This window comes from Pleurodeles waltl, chromosome 12 (assembly GCF_031143425.1).
Source record: "Pleurodeles waltl isolate 20211129_DDA chromosome 12, aPleWal1.hap1.20221129, whole genome shotgun sequence".
NCBI lineage: Eukaryota > Metazoa > Chordata > Amphibia > Caudata > Salamandridae > Pleurodeles > Pleurodeles waltl.
The window spans coordinates 64117384-64138657 of record NC_090451.1 but is presented as its reverse complement, the minus strand read 5'-3'; the positions used below and the strand labels follow the sequence as shown (position 1 = coordinate 64138657).

General features: G+C 44.3%; 1 protein-coding gene across 2 annotated transcripts in view; it reads left to right on the top strand.

Moving 5' to 3' along the window:
* The window catches only part of MPND (MPN domain containing), a 48166-nt gene extending 41147 nt beyond the window's left edge, over positions 1–7019 (top strand). For both annotated transcript variants that reach the window (XM_069217061.1, XM_069217062.1), the window contains exons 8-13: positions 395–471; positions 1568–1736; positions 2419–2489; positions 3056–3145; positions 3550–3642; positions 6310–7019. In XM_069217061.1, the coding sequence (XP_069073162.1) occupies positions 395–471; positions 1568–1736; positions 2419–2489; positions 3056–3145; positions 3550–3642; positions 6310–6396 (587 nt within the window). In that variant the 3' untranslated portion in view covers positions 6397–7019. The remainder of the gene's footprint in view (positions 1–394; positions 472–1567; positions 1737–2418; positions 2490–3055; positions 3146–3549; positions 3643–6309) is intronic.
* The last annotated feature ends 14255 nt before the right edge of the window (positions 7020–21274 follow it).

Genomic DNA, 21274 nt, shown 5'->3' with positions numbered 1-21274 from the left:
GGGCCTGACCTCAAGGACCCTCTAGAATGGACTGAGTCCGAGCGGGAATCCTTGTTATCACCACATGGAGGGTGTCGTCCTTGGTAGAGCGGCTCACAGTGGTCTTTCCTGCTGGTGTTTTTAGTACCTGCCACACCAGGGTGGGACGTGGGATGGCTGAGCTCTGGCAGGCAGTTGTAATAATGGGAAGGGGAGTAGATCAGAGAAGGAATTCAAATGCGAGTAAAATACATATTATGTGAGTGGAGTCTAGGGCCTGCCTCCATCATGCCGCCAAAGTGGCAGCGGCATCTAGAGCGAACAATTAGAGTAGATTTTCCATCCTTACGAGGGTGCATGTGAGAAGGGCTTCCTGCTGCCTCATTAATCCTTTTGATTTGCTTTCCACGTTCAGTGCTGACAGTGTTGCGTGCATTTCCCTGCCGCACGAGCCTCGGCGACGCAGACTCGGCTGCCGCGGTGGAGGAAGAGGTAAGCCGGTTTTGCAGAAGCATGCTTTGTGTTCCTTGTACGGTATCGGGCTTGTGTGCTGCAGGGTTTAGAGGCATGTTATATTTCATCACAATCAGGGTAAGGGAAATAGGAGTGAGTGGCCAAGCACTTCATTTGAGTGATGCAAAGCTCTAAACCATCCCAATCGACCATAAAACTGAACGAATGGTTTAGATCTTCTAGTTTATTTAATGTAGGGAAGCGTTGTTAAACACTAACACACGCTCGTGGTCTTGGCTGGGGCCGTGTTAGATACAGAGAGGTATATACCAGTTTCCAAAAGGACTCTTGGCGAGGTGGACAGGAACACGGGTATATTCAGTTGATGCATCTAACAAGGCCCTCTTTTAAAAAGTTCACGTGAACTATGGAGCCCAGAAAGTGTCATAAGTGATGACCGCTTTCTCTTGGAGGAGTAGGGTGTGATAGCCTCAAGAAGGGGAGGACCCAAAACATTAGTAATGTTACTGATTCTCTTTCAACTTGCGAATACATTTTGGCAATTACTACAGCTTGCTGTATTGACTTGGAATCCTACAGGACAGGTGCCTACAGCATATGGCTGAGTGCAGTGAACCCACTGGTGGAGGATGACTGGCAGTTTAAAAAAATCTTAGGACAGATGAAGGTGAGTGTAGAGTCAGAAGACATTTGGGCTCTGTTATGACCAGTTGAGAGCTCATTAATCCAAATGAAAATCTAAGCGTTGACAAAGCTAGTCCAACATTCTGTGTAATTGTCATACTCCCAAAGGACTAGTGGTCCCAGTTCATTACATTAGCTTTGTGGGAATACCCAGATCTACTTGCTGTGAAGTTACTTGGCAGGATTTATAAATCATATATTTCTGCTATGGAGTGGAGTTACAAGTCTCGCTCCTAAATCCATAATTTTGATACCATCTGATCAGTAGCCTGCATTCTGGTTGGCTGGTCATTTTGCACTTACGGGATTTGGGTCTGTGGTGGATCCAGAATAGTATTTTGTGAGCAGTTCTGTACTAATCTCTACCCTTGATGCTCTTTTGCCTGCCTCACGTGCTTGTCGTAATAATTTTTCATATCATTGCCTCTAGATCTGCCAGAATCTTTTTTTGCGTGGCCTGTCTTTGGTTGGCTGGTACCACAGTCACCCCTTCAGCCCTGCAGCACCCTCTCTTCAGGATATTGATGCACAGATGGAGTACCAGCTCAAGCTTCAGGGCAGTGACAACTGCTTTCAGCCCTGCCTTGCCCTCATTTGTGGTGAGTGTAAACTGGGATGGGTAAAAGATTTATTTGCAGTAATGCATTAGATAAAAATATAAAAGCTTCAGACCTCTGTCGTGGCTTTTGATTGCTGGAGGACCTCCTAAGAGTGAACATATTCACAACAAGTCTTGATGACATGAAGGCATGTGCATTCTGGTAACTGGGCGGGCATGGGCGCTAAATCCTTAACGCCACCTGGGTTTGTGGTACACCCTTGCTGGAAAATGTAGAGACAGACCGTATTTTTCTTGAGAGTGTGATGCTGGGGTGAATGTTAGATATATGAAAACATGTTCCATGCTGACATACCTCAGACACATTGTACTGATTCTGGATTTCTGCCAACTGACAGAATCCGTTTAAATCTCTGGTGGTCTGGGTTGTATTGGGGTACTTCTCCCTGGAGAAGGTGCAAGTCCTGTACCACTACTTATGCCCCCAGTACTCAGAGACTTCCTTTCCGGTCAGCAGAAGTGTACAGCTGCTAACTGGAGATCCATTATGAGCTAGAGTGTGCACCACCACAGACACACTGGTGAACGTTTTATCTGACAAGGAACAATGCTGCTTTCGCTCCATAAACCCATATCCCTCCAGCTTTCTGGGTCTTTCAGCGCCAATAAATGTTTACTACTTTGTTTGTTCTGTTCTGAAGCAATTATCCCTTTTCTAATAGGCCCATATCATCATGGTAACCAAGGAATGGAGTCCAAGATGGCCCCCTTTTGGGTCATGCCACCTGCAGAGGTAGGTTCCGCATGAGAAGTGTACAGTTCTTGCTATCAGGGTCATAGATGTTCAGATTACGACGTGTGGCAAATGATTGGTGGGAGCCCCAGCTGTGCCAAGGTAGTAACAAGGGCCCCTGTGACCGGATTACACCTTACGTGAGCGCCTGTAACAGTACTAGGTGGTCCGCTGCTCAGTACAGTGGCGGTCACAGGCTTGCCTGATTCCAGGGTTTCCAGTGTGCACTGGATCTCTGTTGGCGATGAGTGAGAAGACGTGGAGAAAGAACACTGGCTATTGCTTTAACGCGAGTTGCAGTTTGGAAAAGTTAGTATGACCTTGAGACGGGGATCTTAAGCAAAGCTTTATGCCAGCTAGCATAACAAAATCGGCCAGAATTATTTTGCAGCATCTGGTGCCAGCGTTATTCTATAATCTGACAGCGGGGGGAGCGGACTGTGCGTTGAGTCTTTTGATTTGTAGAGCGGGTGTGGGAAGCCACAGCTGGGACCGTGTGTTGAGTGGCGCTTCCTCATCTCTGGGGCGTGAGACATCCTGACGCGCTTGTTCTTACATTCCTTCAGCAACGGCCCAATGATTATGGAATCCCCATGGAGGTGGAAGCGACCTATGTTCAAGACACCTTCTTGACCAATGATGTCCTTCATGAGATGGTGAGGCAAGGCTTATGCCAATACCACGTAAAATAGTACATACCTCGCTTTAAAGTGCCATTGATCTGCTTGCGACAGCTTACGTGAATGTTTGTGTCAGCATGTTTTCTGTTGGTATGGCCTGGTAGTGCTCTTGTGTGGTCGGAGGCAAATTCCAGTACAGTTCTTGGTGGGGGGGAGAGTATCTACGAGACAACATCTTTGGCGCTACAGCAGTCGTCATTAATTAAAGAATTGTTATAAATTGTTTTTTCTGCTAGTTGAACGTGGGCATGCTTTAGGGAATTGCAAGCCTCGTTGGTATTAAAGCACTTAAATGGTGTCTTTCCCTGGATCTGTCACGGGGAACGTCTCATGGCAGAATGGAATGGCTGTATGTGAATCCTGTTCTTTTGTTGCTGCAGATGCTGTTGGTTGATTTTTACAAAGGAGCCACCGACATGGTGAAGTTTCAAGAACTTTGGAACGAAGAGCAGACCTTCTTGGATAAATTAAAGGTACTCCCAGGCCTCTCCGGCTTCCCCCTTGGCATCTTTCTGCTAACACGATGCCTTGCCTACTGTTCACAAGTGCAGCGCACACACTTGGCTCCTCAGTCGATCTTCCTGTCTTCTTTTTCGTGGGTTTTGATATTAGTAAACTGCCGCCACCTCCTCCTCACATTTAATACTATATACCTGGCAAATGGCATGAAAGTGCTCACCTGCTACAGTGTCGCCTTCCTCTCTGAGCCATCACCTTGATAGTATGGCAGGGTAGACAGAGGCCCCCTGGCTATTGTTACCCAGGCATGATTGTGGTATGCCCCAGGGGCAGAGTAACTGGATAGCTGCGCAGACATACATGCTTTGGGGTCACAACTTCTTTAATACACCAACGTTTTTCTTAGTGTTTATATCTTGTTAAGGGCACTCCAGTCATGCCAGTGCCACAACCTCTCTAGAAATAATTCATCTGCCCCTAGTTGTAGTGATGCACCTCACATCCCTGGCTATCATTTTTGTTCCACGCCCCTCCTCAGTTCTTGTGCTACGGCATTTGTCTTCTTCTTGATTGTCTGTTTTGGAGCCTCTCTATGTGCAGATTGCGTCCTGCAATAATGATGTTGGGTCTTTAAGTCTCTTCCATCCCTGGCCTTGTTCAGGAGAGATTTTCACTACATTTGTATTTAGGGTTTGGCGACACGATCTATGGACTCTTATAGTACAGGCTTCTCATAGGTGGCTACTTTCCCTAAGGTGTCACTGGCCTTGTTTTGTAGGCGATCCCCTCTAAAAGTGAGCAGGCATTTGGTCTTGTTGAGTAAAGAGTCTCTGTAATAGCAAGCCACAATATTTCAACGGTCCTTGTATATTTGGGCTTGCCCTTTGGCGCTCCCATGTGATAGCGAACAGTAACATGTCTGTGTTTCTTGTATCTTTGTATTTCTTGTCTTGACATCACTTGTTATGTTGAACCCTTCTTTGGACGTTTGGAGCAGAGCCCTCCTGTAATAGTGAACTGGAATATCTGAATGAGAGTAATCCTGAACTTGTTATTTGGAGAGCCCCTTTGTTTGCCAACAGTGACATCTCAACCTTAATTATACCTTCCTAATTTTTTAGTATAGATGCCCTTTAATAATTGTCAGTTCTCAATGTTGATCATATGTCAGAATTTGTGGATAGATATTCCCCTTAATAGTGAACAGGAATATATGTTAATTGTATCAATGAACTGTTGAGTAGAAATCCTCTCTCCCAGTGAATTGGGAGTTTCACATTTTTATATTTGTATCATTAAACAGTAGATAGCCCTCTGGTGGTGTCGGTCTGTCTGCCCCTTGCATTGTGGCTTTGCACAGCACATTTCACCTCTTGTACTGATTGGGATGGGGGGGAGTAGTCTGTCCACCAGTGGCTTTTCTTGACCTTGTTCAATAGATACCATGGATGTAGAGAGTTTCATTTCTGCCACTGTATCACTGAGATACAGAGAGTTCATCTCCAAGACTGGGAGGCGGCAGGTATCACCCATATGCTCTACTCATTAGACATGGAGAATTCAACTTCGGGACAGAGGGGGGACAAGCTCCGAACTTTGTATTGTTTTCACTGTTCGCCGGAGTGGGAGATGCGCAGATTCAAGGAAGAGCAGGTTCAATTTGTCCCTGGGTGCTCGCTCCACGTTCAGCCTCTTAGATGAAACTCCTGCTTGAAAGATGACTCTTTGCACTGGTAAGCGCGCCACCACAAAACCAGTTCATGCTTTATCACTGCTCGAGTAATACAGAGTGGAGCAAACAAATATAAGAACATTGGTCACCTTAAACTGTGTTCTGCAACATTGAAAAATCACCGCATAGCTGCCAGTCTGCTGTATCAAAACAGCTAGTATCCAACATGGGCTTGACCTCCATTTTACTTGAAATAATTCTATACTCTATTTTGTGTGTAATTTATAATCCAAATTCTGGCTACTTCTTAACACTTTGTATTTCATCCAAATTGTTTAACTCCTATTCTCTTACTCGCTCAGGACACCTGTCCCTTTATCATAATAAATCACTATGAGTTATAAAACAAAAACGTTTTCTGTCCAAGAAAGAGCTGTAGATCTTAAAATAAACATCATATATTGGAGCATTTTAAGAAATTCTACCATAAGAGGCAGTCTGGCGATCAATGTACATTACAAGGTTCCGTCTCCTGCTGGAATGCAGCAGTCAAAGCTAACAATCACCACACACCATGTACAAATCAGAAGATAGACTGTGCTGCCCTTGCTTAACACACAGCACACTCTTTGGGCTTATAGACAATTCAAGTATTGTACAGGTGTCGGTGATGAAACACTTGTTCTTGAGCAACCCCTAACAAATATATAATGCAAACTGGCCTGGCACTTTTGCTACTTATTTTAATAATATGATGAAACCCATTGTGCCTCACAGCTGGTCCCATCATTCAACTTCAAGGGAAACAAAACATAAGGAGAAATCTGTATGTGCCACGTTTGCCTTGGTGCTAATACATTTCTCCTTTTACCCAAGAAGCAAAATTGGTGTGACTGGCTCTTTTAGCACCAGTGTAAGCTTTCTGAAGTGCGACCACCTATGTTAAGACATCAACATGTGTGTTCCGCCTGAGCGGGGGCTTTTTATGTTCTTTCTCCTTCTGTTTTAGGTCTCTTTGGCCAGCAGAACTCCCAAAGACCAAGGATTCAGCGTCGTCCTGGAGCAGGTCTACAGTCTCCTCAAACATCTCAACTGAGCCAGAGCAAGAAAAGCAGCACAGAAACGAACTTGCACTCAGTCTCACAACCTCATACCCAGACTGCACTGCAGTAGTAGTTGCAGCATTTGCTTGGGGACAGACAAAAAAAAGCAACGCCATATAATTTAAGGGCAGCAAAATCAATTATTTGATAACTTTCTTGGACATCAGATGTTCTTCCTCATTCCAAGGTTGTAAAACCTCTCATTTTTAATGATTGTATCTGACCTCAAAGACTTCAAGATAAAAATAAAAGTGATCCTAGCCTGTTTTTCATTTGAACCGATGGATAGGAGATTTATGTAGGAAAATAAACTGAGAATAGGATTTTCTGTTCTGCTTTGTAAATGGTCACAGGAGTTACCACTGCATCCCTGCCTCTACCAACCCACTTCTTCACCAGAGAAAAAAGTTGTACGTAATTCGGAGAGGAGTTTCCGCAGGAAACAAGAACAAAGCAAACCACTTGCAGCTACAGATGAAATGTGTGTCATGCTCACCATGAACAATAGAAATCTCCAGTGAGGTGGATTTCACCTAACATTCAGGGCACCACTCCCTTTTCCCTTTGTATAATGTGTAGGTATTCTAAGTTTTGCTAATAAAATAATTTAACTGTGGAGATCTCGGTTTGTCTCGTCCTTTTCTTTGGGTTTTACCAAGTTCTGGTTTGCTGCACATCTGTCCCAAAACATGCAACATCATAGAATCAGTAGTCCTAAAAAAAACCTCTCAGATAAGACATCAAGACCCATGAATTTATTGTAATAGTACCTATGTACTGCTCCTGGAATGCATTTATCAAAAGCCCTTGAGATCTTGCCAAAGCTATCTTACACCCGCAGGGTGACCTCCTGAACTGCATCGCTTTTAGCAAATTCTCGTGTCCTTTCTGTCCCTAAAACTTGCCAGCTACACCAACCAAAAAACTCCATTTAAAATGCTGTACATCCAACTCGATACAGATGTAGTAGAGCTTGGATTGGTATTTTTATTTTAGACAAGTAGAAGATATCACCCATTGTAAGTAAGTAAATGATATTTCCACGTGCCCACAACAGCAAAGAACATTAGTGAGGTGGCTCAGAATGTCTGACAGGGGTCTTTGGGAAATTGACTATTGAAGAAGCACATAGACGGTGCTCGAGTAGAGCAAAGAAATAACACAATTCCTCTCCTAACAGGTAGTCTGTAGCCCTTCTTTGCTGTTTTTTTTTTAACTCGCTCCCTAGTATCCGGACTTTAGATCAGAGGTATGTACGTCTACTGTGCAATAGGTTCCTTCTGATCAGACTTACTGCAGCCAGGGAGAACTGGACACAAAAGTCGTTCTGTCTAAGCTGGAGGTCTTCAGTGGACAAAAGGACACCGAGCCCGCTGAAACCTCATGTCAGAACCCCGATGCACGTGATCCTAACCAACATGTTTTTCTGTTTGATTTTACACGTGTACTTTTGAAATGTTCATTTTAACTACTTTAACATTTTTCTAACATGCTCTCTTTTTCTGTGATAAATACTGTGCTAAAAATGTATTTTTTTCCTATTGTGTAACGCATGTGTGAGACTTTAGGGTTCAAAACAGATTTATTTTCACTTGGTGTAAGGTGAAGCAGACAGAACAGTGTAGGGTAAGACACTTGGTGCATTTGTTAGATGGAACTTGGTAGGCCTGCTACCATTTCTTCAGCGTACAAGGCAAGCTGAGCGTGTCAGCACATGCAATTTGCTTCGTTTGAGGTAGTCACATACTCAGATGCACATCCAGTGTTTGGATCTGGGTGAACGTAGAGCGCGATCCTCAGGTTTTAGTTCCACACCTTCAGAGGTACTGACCCTAGGAGTAAATACTCAGAGTAAACCAGCCGCCTTCAATGCAGAGATCTCTTGATGATCAGATGGTCTCCGTGTTCTGCAGGCTGAGGCCTGTGCGTGACCACTGAAAACAAACGAAGGGCTCTCTTGAGTTCAGTTAGAATAGAAAACTCCTGTAATTTGCTGAGTAAATGTTAAAGCGGGTGGTGAGCATCACTGGTTTTACCATTTCCCCCAAAACTGGAAGCCTTTCCATTACTGCTGAATTCAAAATTCTGCCATTAGCTCGGAAGCTGGCAATGAGACTTCACGAAATCTCCCTATCCAGGTCCTTTGGTCTAACTTTTTCGTACAGCGCGAAGGTAAAATTGGAAATGTAGGAGTCCGACTGAAGTGTAAATATTTGCACGAGTTCTCACTTCCCCACCCTTCAGTCCTCTGGAAGAGGTGTTCGGACCAGACAGTACTTTTCCCCTTGCTTTTACCATTGCTCCTCTGAATCCATTTTACATTGTTCTCAAGGACTGCAGATTTGCAGTCATCCTTTCTGATCTAAGAATCAAGTTCACGTGTTGCCTTTTAGACCTCGGTATTTCCATATTATATACACAAGTGCTGCACTATCCTCCTTCAGTGAATGTGTGTTCGGAGGTCTCAAATTGCTGTCGGACAGAGATTCCTTAAAAATAAACCACACTTGCCAGTGGAAGGAAACAAATGTCAGTGAACATAATTTTCCCTTTGAGTTTGCCAGTGCTATTACCAATAAGATTGGGTAGGTCACTTAATTAATTTTTAATTTAATACACATTCTCATCAGAGATTTTGCGTCCCTTAGTCCTTATTCAGCAGTTGATCAAGATTCCCCAAAATGAAGTTCTTCATTCAAAGTTTCACCATGGGGCCTGCCTGTCAGCCAGATAGACTTTCTTCAGCAGTGGACCCTTCCCTTAAATTCCCACTTTGATTCTGCCTAAAGGCAAAGTGAGTGCTGGTAATGGCAGCACTTTGCTGCGACATTTGCAAAATCGTGGTATTTCTGATCTCCCCAATGGCAGGCCCTGCTTTGTTTGCCACTCCCTGCTGGATAATCAAAACTAGGGCTTCAGTTCACTCTCCAAGTTATGGATAGAGGTATAGCAGAATTTAAGCTCTTCGCTCAGTTACCAGGGTCTCGGGCAATAAATAGAGAGCGCTGCCACAGTTGGGCATTTGTATTTTGTTCCTTGCCCTGTGGCACTGTTCTGTGAGTTGAGGCCAGGGGAAAGGGACTGACACCAACAGAGTTCTCATCGAATAGCAAGATCTGTCCCGAACATCCCTTATAGGGACTTGCCTAGCCAATGCTTCGAGTGTTTTAGCACGTTTGCTCACTTTGGATGTGAGAGGAGGTTAGGTAGAATAGTTACTTGCTGCCAATGCAGCCAAGTACCTATCTCAATCAGAAGTCTTAGAATGAGGTCTCACCAATCCCATTTGATAGGTTTGTTCCCCATCATCCTCTCCCCCGCCGGTCGAGATTCTGACCTTATGCATGCTTGCTGCATTTAATTCTGCTATTTTATCCCAACACCACAAGTGCCCCCATGCCAGCAGCAACTGTTGCAGACATGGTACAGCTCGCGGAGACTGCGCTAGAAAAAAGTGAAAGCAATGACACCACAAGGCCTCAGTCAGCAAACTGGCCTGTGGGGGAGAATGAAGATTTAGAGGTGATAGACATCTCTTCAACAACGAACGCTGAGGAAACTAGTGCTGGCCCAGACATATTGCCCGTGGGCACCACCACAGAGAGGCCCAGTTCAAATAGGACCTCAAGTCCCTCTAAAACAGAGGTCTTCAATCTGTGGGGCGTGGCCCGGGGGGAGGGGACATGGAATCATGGGAAGGGGGTCACGCATTCCCCAGCTTTACCGTCAGCACAAAAAGGATTTATGAAAAAACGTTCTCCTACTTTTTGTAAAACAAGTCAGCGGACAGTTAATTCCGATATTGTAAACGCTTCAGCTGAAGTGTCATCCAGGGAGTGTCCTGCGCTGTGAAACCAAAGCCGGGCAGACAGATAACTTCCTGGCAGGGTGCCTGCTGCCCGAAAGAAATACAAATGTGCGCTAAGAGTTATTCTGCAAATGTAAAAGGTAATCTGTAAATGTAAAGGATGCTTGAGAGCCAGTACTGGCTTAAATTGATCAAATCTTTGTGATGAGAAAGATTTATTCTTTTTGAGTGGTAGCGTATTTAACAACTGAGCTGCGATGCGAGTGCTTTTAATTGTACTTGCATAGCGCTTACTACCATGAGTAGGTGTTGAAGGGGCAGGTGTGTACAAAAAAAAAAAAAAAAACATTTAAAAAATGCATTACACAGTTTGGGTATTGCTAAAATCTATATTTTGGAAACACCATTTTATCGTAAACCTTTTAATGAGTTATGTAGCAATACATTTCATACTGTGTGTAATGGAAGTTTAAAATAATGACTTGCATATTCACAGTGCTTTCTGTCACAGGTTGGGTCCTCATAGCACTGAAAATACAGAAGTCACTATTTTCAACTGCATCACCCATGATTTAATTCCGTGGCTCTCTGGTTAAATACAGACCACTGCAGTGGATTAAGTAATAGAGGTTTCATAACATACTATCAGGCATTTCCCACAGAGTAACAACTTTTTTCTATTTAATTTTCTTTTGTGCGGATGGTGGGAGGTTGACAAGCATTGGAGCACTGCACACAGCACTGATGCCTCATTGAGTACTCACAACTGTATAGCAGGCACTGGTCGTGCTGGCCTGGCTCAGCTGCAGCAGTCTGACCACAGCTGAGTCTCACTTAGCCCGGGTAGCAAGTGGCAGTTATGTTTCTTTTTCGCACTGCTGCCTGTGCCTTAAGGTTGGCGCATGCCTTATTGACAGTGTGCAACCATTGACTTAATGTTGGGCTAAATTGAACCCTGTATATGTGTTTTGTTAATGTGAGGGGCACCTCACCTTTAAGTTGTGCAGACATGCACTGCCCTATAGTACTGTGCTAGCTGCTCTCCTGCCCAGACAGTGCCTGCCTCAGCATAGGGCTGCACCCCTGCTCCTAGGTCAGCTCTCACTCCCAGGCAGCAGATTCTCTGTGCTCAGACTCTTAAGGCCCTGCATAAATGACTGAAGCCAACAACAGCTGCAAACTATCATAACTAGGAGTCACCTACAAAACATTTGTTGGCTACACACTGGCTAATATTATTTCTCTACTGTAAGAATGATTTGCTGTAGGAATTGGGGGCATTTATGGTTGTCGATGATGAGGAGTACCATGTTCTAGAACTTTTTGTCAGGAGGGTGTCCTTAGCCCTTGGGGGGGGGGGGGGGGGGGGGGGGGGGGGGGGGGGAGGGGGGAGGGGAGGAGGCTCAGTGTCAAAAAAAGTTTGAAGACCTCTGCTCAAAAGACTTTGGCCCATAGGTACGAACACTTTTTCCCATAGACACAGAATGGGCAAAAACCTTTGCTACATCTGGCCCTAAGAGTGGCTTGTCAGCAGACACCCAGGCCTCCGCACTAAAGAAACAGAAAATACTAGTAGAAGCAATGATACATTAGTCCCTCCCCTTTCAATTAGGTGCACCTTTTGAACAAAGACTTGTGGGGTCTAGTCAGACATGCTCTACTCCCTTAAAAAAACCAAGGATTGTGCTTCGGCACTTAACCACCGTGCCCCCACAGAAACAAAGTCTATCACAGTGAAGTTGTAACGGGGGCAGAACCTAGCCCAGTACACACAGATCATTCACCAAGCATGGCTGCAGCAAGTGGGGAAGTCCCGACTTCATCATAAACACCTCTCTGTTAGCAGCAGTCAAAGCCCTCACCGGGCAATCGCACAACCTTGAGGTTCAAGTAGAATTAACACACATGCTCACTCAAAGTGTGCTTACGGTTGACAGGAAAATTGACTCGCTAAGTATGAAGCTTGATAACAGGATTATTAAATGGAACGAAGGGAGCACTGCAGTCAATAGCTCAAACAATGCAATAATAGACTAACTACTTTGCCAGTCGTGCTATCCACATTGATGAGCTATTATAAAACCACCCATGAAAGGAGCATGAAAAGTGGCAGTACAGCGGTTGAAAGAAAGTCAGGGGCAATAATGGCCACAATGCCAACTGAAAACGGGAGAATTACAACAACAAAAGAGCCCCCCCGAAGAGGAAATGGAAATTATTATTCCACCTCAAATTGAAGAACCACCAGAGATGATGACCGCTGTACCATTTTGAATAATGGGGCAGGTATCCGAAGGCCCTAACTTCATGGCTGGCAGTCAGGATGTCCAAAGCAGTCACCAAAAACAGTTATCGCGATGCCAGAGGAAAAACTAAAGAAATCACTCAAAGACACTAAAAACAGAATGAGCCATAATGGACAAAAAGAAAGCTTCCATGCAGCAAGTCCCGCAGTTGAGAACAGAAAGGCAGAGGAACCTTGGTGCAGGGGACAATTCCTAACAACTAGAAACATACCCAATATTCCAACCAAAATCCCTGCCACACAACGTGCCCAGTCACCCTTCACACTTTGATCATGTGGCTGAAGCTGCAGAAGGGCAGGCTCCTTCAGAAAGCACCAAACCTTCTAAACCACAGTTAGCTGGAGACGGCGTGGAGGAAGCCAGCCACGACACCCACTTAACACTGAGCAAAGCACAAAATGTTCAAACAACTTACGCACAGGCTGTGTGCTCCAAGCCTAAAGGGAGTACAATAGAAACTGAACGCCTTTTGGAAGCCAGAAATTCATCAGGGCCACAGATGGCAGGTGTGGAGGAGATGTCAGTTTCTGATGCACAAAGCCCTGGGACACACCAATCAATTTTCCAGAGAACTAGCGCAGCTCAGACAACACGGAGCTGCGACGTGCTACAGATGTTACCACATAGGGATAAAAGCAACAACTTCATGACTGTTCAACCATCCACATGGCAAAAGGAGGCGGCCCCGGCAGAACAAAGAGTCCTGCAGCCGGCAACTCCTTCCAGGGGGCACTTAACTTCAGAGAATGTGCAATGCCCGGGTCCAGGGCATGAGCACTACGTAAGTACAAGCCTCTTATCTAAATGCCCTCCAGCTGGTATGGAAAACATGGAGTCCCTGAGTGTGAACACAACTGGTCCACCGTATGAGCTAGATGCAAGACCAATCACTCACTCAAAAGGCTGCTAGACAGTAGAGATATCACGAGGGCAAGTGAAATGCCTGCTTTAATATTTACCCCGCAATACACCACTCAGGGGCCCTGGTACACCCTTAGCAGGTCGAATATCCTGCGCCTCTTGCACTATATGCCATCACTCTATAATCTTACTTCAGGGCACCTTTTATCAGTGAATTTCAATTTTTACTCTTGGATCAGCCAGAGAGAATCCACGTTAACAAAGTGGTCTGACCAGAGCATTGTTGAAGGAATTCTTGAGAACAGCAATTCAAAGAATGGGGCATATTAAACAGCCTGCCTGCAAAAGAAAGATATCTGCATGTTCTGCCACAGGGACACCCACGGCAGCCAGACAGAGAAGTAAACAGCATCTCGAGAGGAAAACCTTGAATAAACCCCCTTGACAATGGACGAAAGAATTACATTACAACTGGCAAGAGATATGGGTGGTCCACAAAGTTCAGAAGTCGTTACAGCAGTGGTTCCCAACCTTTTGATTTCTGTGGACCCCCACTTTAACATTAATGGAACAAAGGGACCCCAATGAATCATAATGGGAATCCGGGGACCCCCGCCTGAGTCATTACTGGAAGCTGGCAACCTAATTTGTCAATATTTGTTAATATCTTTTAATTTTCTAGGCTCTCGCGGACCCCCTGAGAAGGCTTCGCAGACCCCCAGGGGTCCCTGGACCACAGGTTGGGAACCACTGCCTTACAGAACACATTGATTGAGATCAAGGTTCTCAAATTGGGCTTGGCTCCCCGAAGCCCTGCGTACCACAGGGCACCGAATTGTTAGCCATAATTGGACAAAGGTAAGATCCACAATACCCACCATTAAGATAGTAAGGTGGAATGTGGTGGGCTTGTCCTCCCTTACTGTGAATACTGCAACCCTGGAGTATTTAAATTCTGCTGACATTCTGTGCTTTCAGGAAACCTGGTCAGTGGAGCCACTGCCCATTCCAGGGTTCTTAACACAAACCCAGGCTCAAAAGGAAAATGTGTTTGGCAGACCAGTAGGTGGCCTCGCAACATATGTGAATTAGACCTGCAAGTGAGGGTAGAGGTAGAGAGCAGATCATCTTGGGAGGTGCATACTGTGAGCATACACAGTCTGGTACTCGACAGGAAGTCCACCCCGATTACAATTATAAACATGTACATCAATCCTCAACGGGAGCTTTAAAAATGCCAGTGTTAAGCACACCACCGCTCTGTTAAAGGCTTTCCTTTGTGAGCACCACAAGTGTGTGTTTGGGGGAGACTTTAATGTTCGCGAAATGGGCCAAACTGAGGTATTCCCCATGGACCTCACAAGCGTTTCCCTAGAAACTTGCCTCAACGAGTTTGGCCTGAGAACAACCAATCAAAAAGAACTCAAATTTGGCACACCTATACCCACCTGTAAAAATATCTCCACATGGAATTACATATTTGTAAACTCGTCCTTACTGAAGAGATGCCCGAGCCACCAGGTTTTACATAGAACTGAAAGCGATCACAACCTCGAGTCAATAGTAATCAACCTCAGCGTGACGACGCACCAGACATATATAGCAAGTGGTAATCCCACACTTCATAACCTAGACCCGCTAACAAAAATAATCAAATTGGGTCCGGCCTGCCTGAACAAGTACTCGCAGTGGAAACTCACTTTTGCCTTTCCGACTGGTAAACAGAAGAAGTTGTACGGTGGATCAGTGGAACACTATGACAACTACGCTCAACAAAGCTCTAACCAGCATTGGGCTGTGGTATCAACAAATAAGAGCTAAGAGAGAAGCACCCACTCATTACCCGTGTCCAGCGAGTACCAACTGAGAAAAAATCCCTGCCGTCAGGCACAACAGCAACACTGAAAAAAGAAGACCACCTTCACAGAAGGCAAAACGAAGTGAGCCAGGAAACAGCATAGGAAAGTAATCTGGAAACTGAAACTTAAGAAAATAGAGGCACTGTGGAAATGTATGTATGCTCTCTTGCGGCCATGTAACTCCAGAGAACTTTGGGGTTATGTCAACATCCTGATTAAGTCGACTACTGCCATGGAGTGTGTTGTATTGGTCACTGAATGGGAGGGCCACATGGAAAAACTATCATGTGGCTCCATACAATGCAGCAGCCTGCACAAGTCTACGTTGCTTCATGCATTAAATGGCCCGGACAATAGCTCGCTGAGTGTCACTGAAGAGGACACACAAAGCATTTGGAATAATGGGGCCCCTGGACCAAATGGTCTTCCTGGGAGTACCTTTAAGGTAGAGCTGGACGTTTGGGCCTCTCACATGACGGCTTTGTTCAATAAATACCTCTATTCATCCATGGTCCCAGAGGCATGGAAGGGCTTTAACGTGCAGCCAATCCACAAAAAGGGGGTTTCTCTCATCCTGAAAATTACAGGTTAATAGACATTCCCTGGAGGTCGTCGGCAAGGCTTTCGCTAAAGTGCTCTTACAAGAGCTGGAATCAGGGATAATGGAAAACAACGTTATATAAATGTATCAGACCGGGTTCAGACCTAACTCCTCTACTGTCGACAATGTGAATGCACTTTAGTTGGGTGCTAAGGTACTGAAAATATCTTTGCCGCCCCTATGTTTGCTTCATAGACTATAGTGCGGCTTTCGATGGAGGTACCTGCAACACACTCTGGAAAACACTGGCAAATTGGGGCATACCCAAAAAGCTGTTGGCAGTGATAACAGCCTTATGGACAGACACTTGGGTACAGGTTAAGATATCACAAATGCATGCCACAGGGCAAATCTACACCAACAGAGGTGTTGAACACTGTGTTATCACTGTTCCTTGTTTAACCAATATACAGCTGACCTGGGCACGGAACTGCTCAAGGGGAAATACATTCCCTCCCAAACTGGGCGAGAAAAGCCTTCCCATTTTACAGTATGCTGATGATCAGGTTCTGTGTGCTCAAACACAGATTGGGATGAAAATGGTCTTAGAAACACTCCACCTGTACGCGCTAAGAATGGGTTCAAGGCGAAGGCTGCTAAAACTAAGGGTCTGATCTTTTGTTCTATACAAAAAACATCAACTGGATTGGAACCTAGGACCTCTAATGAGAAGTCAGCAAGTAAATACAACTACCTTGGGGTTTAGGTGTCAGACACTGGCAGTTCCTCGCATCAGGCCTCTGCTTTGGTAGAGAAAGTGGGGAGAACCACCTATGCCCTCTCCAAATTACACACAGGCTAAAATCTCCCACTGTGGAGATGATCCGGAGAGTTATCAAGGCAAAATTACCTATGGCCATTGTGCATGCCCCGGCCGGCTCAATGCACCACTTGATCACTCAACAGGCTAATAGAAAATATTCCAGATCCCCAGATTTTCATTGTGCTTCGCTTGGGGTTTGACTTGTTGAAGATGGACATAGAATGTAAAAAGGATATAATCAAATTCCATCATCAAGCGACCAGGGCTGAACCGGAGTCTCAGCGTGGGGCCCTGAAAGTAATCTTTACAGACAACCCCAGCAATTGGGCCAGTTATTTGAGTTGCACACAGGCCAGCTTAAATCTGGTTCCAGCCTATTTAGAAGACCCCCTCTTAACGATGGCCCTACTGAAGAGGTCCTTAAAAGAACAAGGGATAAGGGTCTCAAGGAAATCAGTTATTGCGTGACTCACAAGAGGCTGCACGCTGTCAACCATATCTAAAAGTAGCCATTGGATACTGTGCGCTCAGGAGTATATTGCTGATGCAGCTTCTACATCTTCCAGTATGGGAATATAGATGCCATTGGAAGTCCTTGACCAGCATGTGGCAACCACGCCGGCGGTGTCAATATCGCACGGAATCAGTGTCCCACATTGTATATTGTTGCACTGGCCTATTACACGTGCATGCTTCTAAACCCCTATTTCTTCAGCACAGATTGAGAACATGTTAAAAAAAAAAAAAGTGCTGACATATCTGTATTCTGCTGAGGCTCTGACAGAACTAGCCCGTTTTGGCAAATTCCTAATCTGAAGCAGGCAGGCAACTACGTGATATATAGGGTCCACAGGGACAGCCTGTAGAAACCCTCTGCCCGCAAACAGGGTCCCAAGCAGTAAGCACAAAGGGTATGGGAGGCTGTGTAGGCTACCTGTATGCTGACTGGACTGCATATTCAGCGAACAACCAGCTACTGAGGTTGCAGCCCTAGTAGCAAATCTTACAACAAAATGGCTTGGCTTTGCACATGGCACTTTAGAATCTGTATTTCATATTATCCTGCAAAGTATAAGATTGATCTACGTGCTGCAGCTGGCCTGCACCCTCAAAGTTAGTATCATTCTACGGTCATTGTTTATTTTATTTAGGAAACAACCAGTCTCTGAGAGTGCTGGCCCAACAGCAAGTATTAGCACAACATGGCGTGGTTTTGCACAACGCTTTAGTCTTTGTGGATTTTGTATTATCCCACAAAATAGAAGAGTGATTTTCTTGTTGCTGCTGGCCTGCTCCCTCAATGCTAGTACTACTCTGCATTTACTGTCTATTTAAAGATCAATCACTATAACGGACTGCAGGCCTGAAAGCAAACGACTGCACAAAACGACTTGGTTTGCACATGACACTTAAGTCTTGGTGTATCTTAAGTCAATGCACGTGCCCAGCGGATTGGCATCTGCACATGCCTCTTTGACCCCAGCGTAGCCTGGTACCCGGGCTGTTTAATAACCATAGTTGGCATCCTCCTTATTGAAGCAGGACGGTCTGTGGCAGCAGTGTACAATATGCTCTGGTGTCTACTTTATTTCCTATGGTAGACACCATTTTATCAAATTCTGTCATTTTATTCTGAAATATTTATTTAATTCATTTTATGTGGTTTGTAACGATTTTCAGTAATTATGCAATAAAGTGAATACCTACCATGTCAGTATGAGTGGGTGTTTTTCTCCATCAAATAAAAGGCACAAGATTCGGGAAAGCATCCTCCACTTGCTCTTTGAAAAGATGACCTTGATTCAAAAGAATGAGGTCAACAGCACTGGTTTCCGAATTAACCTAGTACTAAATGTATCATAGCACACTTATGCCACAATTGCATGCAAAACGTTGCTCCAATCTTCCAGGGCACTACATTAAAAACAGTGTAGCCCTATGTCTAGTATGTATCCACTCAGTCACTTGTCACCTCAAAATTCCATGTGCCTACCGTAGGTGGTTATATAAATATAAAAAAATTAAAAAAAATACTCCCACTGACGATTTGAAACAGCCTTAAGTGAGACGTGTAATCCTCCCCATCTCTGGAAACTCCTCAAAGCTACTATGATTATTATCCTCTAATTGTATGTCTCTAATGCCCTCCCTCCTTAGGGCTAGTGCTATCAAAGTAGATTTAGGATGAACTATAAATGCTCTACCTATACGTATCTTTTATTGATTGCACCAAACAATTTCCTATTCTCCACCAACCAGACGATTGGGAATATAGATTTTGAAATTATAAATGGTTCAGGTTGCAAAATGAGCACAGAGGCACAGCACAAAACATTATTTTCTGGATTGTGCCAATATACAGGACATTAACATAGCTGCAGGCCAAATTCTACAATGGTTTGCAGATGTGTGAAAGGACTTGTGGTAAAAGCCAAGAACCGCAGGAAAGGCATTCCGCAAGCTGTTGCTGGCCAATGTGTGAACCAATCAAAAACTTGCTAAACATCTGTTTCAGGGCCCCAGATAATACTCACAACCCATGGGGTGATCAGTGCATGATGTTTAATTATTGCAGTCACACTGTGATTACCTAGGTTTCAATGAATTTGTTTACAAGAATATTTGTGGGTATGACAGTGGACTCTAATTGGCAATAAAGGATTTAAGACTAAGAAATATTCAACAACCTGAAGAAAGTGGGACAGCGGACACACGAATCTATAGATGTTTGCATTGTGAACGTAGGTCTAAAGCTTCCTGCACTATTACACTATGGCCTAATTTCAGATAGTCAAATAATAGCCTGGAGTACATATATTTGTTTAGATCAAACTAATATGGTGATAAACATTTTTTAATGTCTTGAGACACACAGAGCAGAAATTAGGTGGCTTTGCACAGATACGGTTGATGAGTAGGACAAATACGTTAGGGCATGTGTTCTAGGGGAAAGCAGGGTTGCTAATCAAGGATGGACAATGGATCAGTTATCCAAATGTTTTTTTCCAGCATCTTTTCAGTTTCTTTTGACTCCATTGAAATAAATATCTGAAGGCGCACACGTGAGGCTGAAGAACAAGATGATCTGCCTCACAGCATTCATAACAAGCATTGACAATACCAACAGATCGGGCATTGGCTGCCAGCCTTTTGGCTATGTCACTGCTTGTTCTATTTTTTCATGGTTGTTGTAAACCTTTATTGTTAGGTAGCTGCCTGGCTCTAGTCAAGCAAAGCAAAAAGCAAAAAAAAAAAAAGGAAATTGCCTAAAAGCAAAAGTATCTTTTGGCTTAAAAAAAAAGCATACATTAACATAGTAATCACTGGCACAGAAGGGAACTACTTTGTGGGTGGATGTGCTCCTTGTGAAAGGGCAGAATGCGGTCACTCACTGAGAAGTTAGCCAGTGGTTAACCACTGCCCAAATCTGAATGATGTACTGGGTAGAAGAAAAACTCAATGACAACAACAGACCAATGGATGAAGAGGGTTGAATGAAATCTCCTGCAAAGATAGTTTATTCTACATATGTATAAAACTGTAGTTCAATTAAAAAATCTTGGCACGTGCCAGACCTAAAAGTATAATCCTGTTGAGACAACTGGTAGTGGAAGGCAGCCTTCTAAGTTGTCTGATTATTCTCAAAGTGGGGGCCTATTAATTAAAAAGAATTTAAGTAGAGTGTGACGTGAAGTCGCTAATACTTCCTCAAGAAAAGTAACAAAAGAAGAGAGCCCAAAACCCTAAAATTTCCAAATTATCGACAGACGAGAAAAAGAAATCTATGTGGAGACTGAGGCGATGAAAGCATGCAGGTTTCAGAATCAACCATATTGAGGTGAAGAAAAGTATTCAACATCACCCATGACGATGAGGTGTTCACTCTCTCAGGAGGCCCCCTAAGGCCCCTTTGCACAGCTGCGAATGACACAAACACTCAGCAAAGACTAAGCCAGAACAGACACATGCATCATTCCTCTAAAAGAGGGGCATTCAGCATTACGATGGAGGGCTAGATAGTCCTGGGCACTGTGATATACCTCCATAAAAAAATTGTTGTCCAGAGATTTTTATTTTTGATTTGTAGCATTAGAGAAGTAATTAAGCTTGGGTAGAGATTGCTAATCCATGGCGATTTTCTCTGAACAACATTTGCAATGCATTAGGGTCTCGCATTTCTCAGAGTTACAGCTATTAGCAGTTGTAAACTCCCAACCGGACTTTTCTTGCCACATTAAATGGAAAAAAACAGCACAATAGCACTGCTACAGTTCACGCGTACGGACAGTTGAAGATGGCATGGAGGTAGGAAGAAAAAAAAAAAAAAAAAAAAAAGCTAATAAAGAGCGCGATCGCGCTGCTACAGTTCATTCGTAGTGAAACCTATTGGCAAAAGTGCAATTATGTACGTAACCGGCAAAAGTGCAATTAACTATGTAACAGGGTCGATGTCATGCAAAGCGCTGGACTTCTGCCAAGCGAGATCGCGCTGCGAAAAAAAGATAAAAAGTAGTCCACAAACCTGACGGGAAACAGCGAGCCTTACATGTTTTCAGTACTTGGTCGCTGCACACTCGAGGAGGGTTTACCACCGGAAAAGGCATGACATAAGCGCGCCTTCCACTAATGAAAGCAAGCAGATTTTGAAAGGCAAGCCCACGAACCAATGAAAG